This window comes from Calidris pugnax, unplaced genomic scaffold (assembly GCF_001431845.1).
Source record: "Calidris pugnax isolate Ruff unplaced genomic scaffold, ASM143184v1 scaffold147, whole genome shotgun sequence".
Classification (NCBI taxonomy): Eukaryota; Metazoa; Chordata; class Aves; order Charadriiformes; family Scolopacidae; genus Calidris; species Calidris pugnax.
In genome coordinates, this window is record NW_015092359.1 from 6195700 (window position 1) to 6201407 (window position 5708).

The 5708-nt window shown below is 54.8% G+C and overlaps 1 protein-coding gene across 1 annotated transcript in view; it reads right to left on the minus strand.

The window, feature by feature from the left end:
* Nucleotides 1-5708, minus strand: part of MERTK (MER proto-oncogene, tyrosine kinase) — a 25862-nt gene that overhangs the window by 16228 nt on the left and 3926 nt on the right. Inside the window, exons 2-6 of the mRNA XM_014962388.1 lie at nt 4960-5323; nt 4561-4661; nt 4153-4326; nt 2443-2529; nt 1579-1758 (exon numbers count right to left, since the gene is read on the minus strand). Coding sequence (XP_014817874.1) covers nt 1579-1758; nt 2443-2529; nt 4153-4326; nt 4561-4661; nt 4960-5323 — 906 coding nt within the window. The remainder of the gene's footprint in view (nt 1-1578; nt 1759-2442; nt 2530-4152; nt 4327-4560; nt 4662-4959; nt 5324-5708) is intronic.

A 5708-nucleotide genomic window follows, 5' to 3' on the forward strand; every position in this document is an offset into this window, starting at 1 on the left:
TAAGTCATAGGAAATTCCTTGGCTCTCCACCCCACTTCCTGAGCTCCAACTGGAAGGCAGCAGTGGATGTGGTGCTAATATTAGCTCTGGTACCTTTCCTCCCTGCAATTCCTTTCACTTTTACCTGGCTTCAAACATCACCTCTCTCCACGTGTTATCTCAGCTGCAGTGTAGATTAGCCAGTAAAAAAAAAAACTATCCATGAGAGAGTAAACACTGGGCTTGAACTGTGGAACCCAGCAATGGCAAACAGAAAGAGCAGTTGGAACCTATTTGCAGGGCTGTACCGATGGAGATGGTGTTCCCTGACTTGTCCAGGAGATAGGCAATCCCTCAGCTCCTTCCCAGTGCTTCCAAGGCGTGAAGAGCCAAGAGAAACCTCCACCTCCAAACCCCAGCAGGAAGTATGCTTGGTTGGGAAGCGTTTGACCAGGAGGTATAAGTAGGGACAAGCATGTGCCTGCAGCAACTCAAAGCTCACAAAGTCCCCCAAAGTGCTACGTGGAGCAGTTCTGGGCACCTCTCCATGAAGAGTCATGACACCCTCACTGTCTCGCCCGAGGGGAGATTCTTGCAGCTTGCTCCTGCACACTTCACAGGGCTGAGCCCAGGTGGGTTGCCCGTTCCCATTGCCCCTTGTTTCTTCCCCACTCAACCACCCCTCTCTCAGGACAAAAGCCTGTGCCCATCTCTCTGTGAGATCCCTTCCACCAACTCCTCTTGCAGCAGGCAGAGCAAAGCTGCCACACTGGTCTCCAGCAGCTCCTTCCAAGCCTCCTGACCACCTCGGTGGTGCTCCAGCTGCCCCAGGTCCCAGCATGTGGGGACTCTGCTCACTGCTCAACTTGGACTCCTCAACACCATGCCTCACAACTTGCCTGGCCACCCAGACCACAGGGTGCGGGTGGGACAGCATGACAGCTTCCCCTTCCAATGCCGTGGGGAAAATCCAACTCAATTTGCCCAAACCCAGCAGGAAGTATGCTTGGTTGGGAAGCGTTTGACCAGGAGGTATAAGTAGGGACAAGCATGTGCCTGCAGCAACTCAAAGCTCACAAAGTCCCCCAAAGTGCTACGTGGAGCAGTTCTGGGCACCTCTCCATGAAGAGTCATGACACCCTCACTGTCTCGCCCGAGGGGAGATTCTTGCAGCTTGCTCCTGCACACTTCACAGGGCTGAGCCCAGATGGGTTGCCCGTTCCTATTGCCCCTTGTTTCTTCCCCACTCAACCACCCTGCTCTCAGGACAAAAGCCTGTGCCAGTGAGATCCCTTCCACCAACTCCTCCCTCTTGCAGTGGGCAGAGCAAAGCTGCCACACTGGTCTCCAGGAGCTCCTTCCAAGCCTCCTGACCACCTTGGTGGTGCTCCAGCTGCCCCAGGTCCCAGCATGTGGGGACTCTGCTCACCTTGGACTCCTCAACACCATAATGCCTCACAAATTGCCTAGCCACCTGGACCACAGGGTGCAGGTGGGACAGCATGACAGCTTCCCCTCCCAATGCCATGGGGAAAGTCCAACTCAATTTGCCCAAACCAACAGCCTGGTGAAATCCACGTGGTTCATGCCAAACAACACTGATTTCCACCTGTGTCTGTGCGAGGGGGGTTGCAGGGGCAAAGGGGGGGTGATGGATGTTTACCTGGACACTGCAGCTGTTCAAGGCAGAGAAGGCATCGAAGCCTGGCACCCAGGACACCGCAATACTGTGACCTGTTCTATTGAGGACACGCAGGCTGGCAGGTGGGGATGGTATTCCTGCAGGGAAAAGCCAAGGGCAGTCAGCTGGAGGCCTAATCATAAACATGGTACATCTGGCTTCCCCCTGGCAGCTCCTGGGGCTCAGTCCAACTGTGTGTGAGCCCCAGGCACTGTCCTGGGTACAGCCACAGCAGCATCCTCCAGACGTGCACCGAGGATGTTTCAGCCCACTGGACAGGGAAGCAGAAAAAACTCATTTGCAGGACTATTTTGACCATGTTCTATATTTGTGAGCTGAAACGGCACTCTATTGCTTAGAGGCAATGACATATTTTGGGGAACACCTTCCTCACATTGCCGGAGTGGCCTCCGTCAGGAATGTCAAGAATTTTCATCATTTCCTATGGAAAATTGTGAGCACCACCCGGGTTGCGAAGGAAGGAAGAGAGTGATACAGCCCTTCCGAAACCTGCTCTGGGGCTGACAGTTCTGCTTTCAAATGTGTTTTTTGGTGCTTCCTCCCACGGCGGCAACACTGGGATGACAGAACCGCTGCTACGTGCATCCCGCTCGATTTTAAATATAGGTTTAAAACGAGGGAAAATAAGCACGTGAGTCCTACAAACATCTCCTTCAGCTGGTGTAAAGTGAGCGTTAGGAAGTGTGGAGACGGGGGAATCTCCTGCTTGGGCACAGGTAGTCAACAGGTACAGTGAGTGTGAGTATTGTGTTCCCTCCTACCTTTCACGTTGACCTGCCCCGGGCTGGAGGCAGTCAGCCCCTTCCTGTTGTGAGCCTCGCAGCTGAACAGCGTCGGTTCACTCACACCTGCACGGGGAAAAAAACAGGACCTGTTCACTGGACCCGCACAAAATCACACCAATTCTCCACCTGCTGCTCACAGAAAACCCTTGCAGGGATTTCTTGCACTATTGCTTTTTTTTCCCCCCCCCCCAGCAACATAGAAGACCTTTCATTTCGCCCTCATCGCTTCTCGTCACGGCATTTCTTCGCTCGCTGCCCCAGCGTGACCCCCACCATCCAGGTCACCCACCTTCCACGCTGCAAGCATCAGCCTGCTCTCAGTGCCAGATGTGGCACAGCGGGGAGGACAGTACGTTTCTCCGGGGCCGTTGCACAACCTCCTGAGTAAGCACTTAGCTTGTGTTCAAAAAAGGAAAGGCAGAAAGCAGAAGAGTCCACCACCATGGCTTGGATCAGATGACTTATTGCTTTTCGAAGGCTGTTGCTCAAATCTCCCAGATGATAAGGGAGAACGACTGCTTTTGGGGGCCACTGGAAATACCCGAGAACGGAAGGGCTGCTTGTTTCTCCTGGGGTGTTGGCATGGCCAGGGCGAGATGACCCTGGGCAGCACCAGTGCTCAGGGGGCACCTCCTGGACACACTGCTTGCTGTGGCTGCAGGGCCAAGGGCTCACCATGGTGCTGTGGACACAGGGAGTGTTTGCTCACACCAGCAGCAGTGCCTCCCAGTTTGACGGGGCTCCTGGGCCAGGAGGGGGACTGCTCAAGTGACCCGACCCAGCCTGTGCCAGCCGGATGCAAGAACATCCAAGAGGAATGAGTCAACTCTTCCGGCTTTCACTGCCTTTTAAAGCCTGCCTTTGGATGCCAAGACGAGTCAGTTATAGTTTGGTTGCTAATTAGCTGGTGGCCATTCTCATGAGCAAATCAAGAAATCCCTCCTCTCTTCTGCCTCCGCAGCAAAATCGTGACGGTTTTTACGTTACGTGAAGGATTTTTCTCCCTGTGCTCCACAAGGCTGGCATGGAGACTGACTGCAGGGGACAATCCAAGGTCTTCCAGAGATACTAAGAAAGGACCATCAGTAAAACAGCCCGTAAAGGCAGCAGTGTACTTGTTGGCACAGCCACAGGCTAGAGGAAAAATCTGCTTCTTGCTTAGGAAAGAGCAGTTCGAGCGTCCTGCCTCTTCCAAGGAAGAAATTTCCAGCAGCAGCCAGAGAGGGTTAGATGGGAGTTCCTGACTCCAGATCATCCCTGGCAGAGCCCTCCCCAGGGCCACCAAACGAGTGGCACAGACAGAGCTGGGCAAAGCCATGCTCCCACTGCCGAGGATGGAGCAGTAACAGGCTGGGACTCATTTTTGCAAACTGGTACCTCTTTGGCAGAGCTGGCCTCCCACGTTCCACTGTGTACGATTTGATGGCCATATCTTAGGCCAGACCTGGAAATTTATCTGTGCTGAGCTTTCAGCCAAGAGCCAGCAATGCAGAGTGCCACACGACAACGAAGCAGGCTGCAACAACCTAGTGATGGTGCCCAGGACCACAGCCTCTGCCTAACGGGAGGCACGAGGCCAAGGGGAAAGGCTGTGAGATGGCACAAGACACCTTCCCACCCTGCCCTTCCCAGTAGCCACACAGAGGTGTCCCAGCTGGGCTGTGGCAAGGATGCTGCTGTGCTCACCTGGCACGGTCAGGACCGACGGGGAGATGTGGGGCTTCTCATTGACTCGGATGTTGTTGCGGAACCAGTAGATCTCCACAGGCTCTGGCGGGCCCACGGCTTGGCACGTGAGGTTGAAGGGGGTGTTCTTGGTGACATTCAGCTTCTCAGGCTGACGAATGAAGTGTGGGAGCCCTGCACGGACACAAGCAGGAGAGCAAGAGATTCAGGGAGCTTGGCAACGCAGCTCTATTAACAACCCCACACTTCCTGCCAAGGGCTCTGCCCAGCTCTGGCAACAAGCCCCTTCCCGTGCAGGACTCCCCATTTTTGGAGAACAGCTCCCAGCTCCCAGGTCGTGGTCCCCAGGGCTCTCACTCAGCCAGGGCACAATGCTCCACAATGTGCCCCAGCCCTCCTCCATCTCACCTTCCAGCTGCACCAAGATGGGATCAGACACCACCTCCATGCCAGAAATGTTGAGTTTGCAGACGTAGGAGCCGTTATCCGAGCGCTGGGCCGCAAGGATGCTGCCAGAGAGAACGGAGACTATGTCAGGGCTTTGGCAGGGAGCCTTGCCCCATACACTGTTCCCACAGGAGGACACAGCAAAGCTGCCAGCCTGGCAGTGGGTTTCAGTCAGTACCACCCACCCCACAGCACATACCAAGAAGAAGCTGGGCTTGCAAAGCCAGGCTTTGGGGGCTAGGGAGCATCTGCCTGTCATACTCCCAGTTCCAAACTCCTGCTAGCCATCTGACCTCCCGTCTCTCCCTGGGACCCCATGTTCAGAGCATCCCTCCAGGAAGGATGACACCGGTTAGTTACCTGAAGGTGGAGGTCATTGAGACCTCCTCCTCATCAGAGATCTCAAAGTGGCTGGTGGCAATGCGGTCCTGCATGTCTAGCTCCCTCCCATCCTTCCACAAGGAAATGCCAGGGGTGTCCGGCCTGAGCAGCAGCTGAGGTACCTTGATGGAGCAATTAAACGTGACATCCTTGTGCTCATTAATCACAATGTGTTGCACCGTGGGGTTAAACTTAATCTTTCCTAGAGAACTGCCTGAGGGCTCCTCCCTGGTGTGCCTTGGGCTCTGGTGAGGCCAGTGGCCAACGGTGGTCAAGCCTTGCTCAGGGTGGTGGGACTCTCCCAACAGGTACAGCCTTGGATCTCGATTTCGGTCAGCATCACCTGCAAGAGAAGACCTCGGTTTCACTACCACCAGCCAGCAAGTGTCCCCTTCCAACACCCTGCAAAGCCCCACAGCTTCCATTAAGAACTAAAGAATGCCTTCTTTTCTTCAGTCTTCACTGTTAGGACTACCCCTCATGAATCTGTGGCCTTAGAGGCAAGGGGGATGGTATGGAGAGAGGAAATTTTTCCTCTAGTAGAGGAGGGCCAGGTTCGGGACCACTTGGCCAAACTGGACATTCATAAGTCCATGGGGCCTGATGGGTTGCACCCACGAGTGCTGAGGGAGCTGGCAGACGTTATCGCTGGACCACTCTCGATCATCTTTGAGAAGTCGTGGAGAACAGGAGAGGTGCCTGAGGACTGGAGGAAGGCCAACATCACT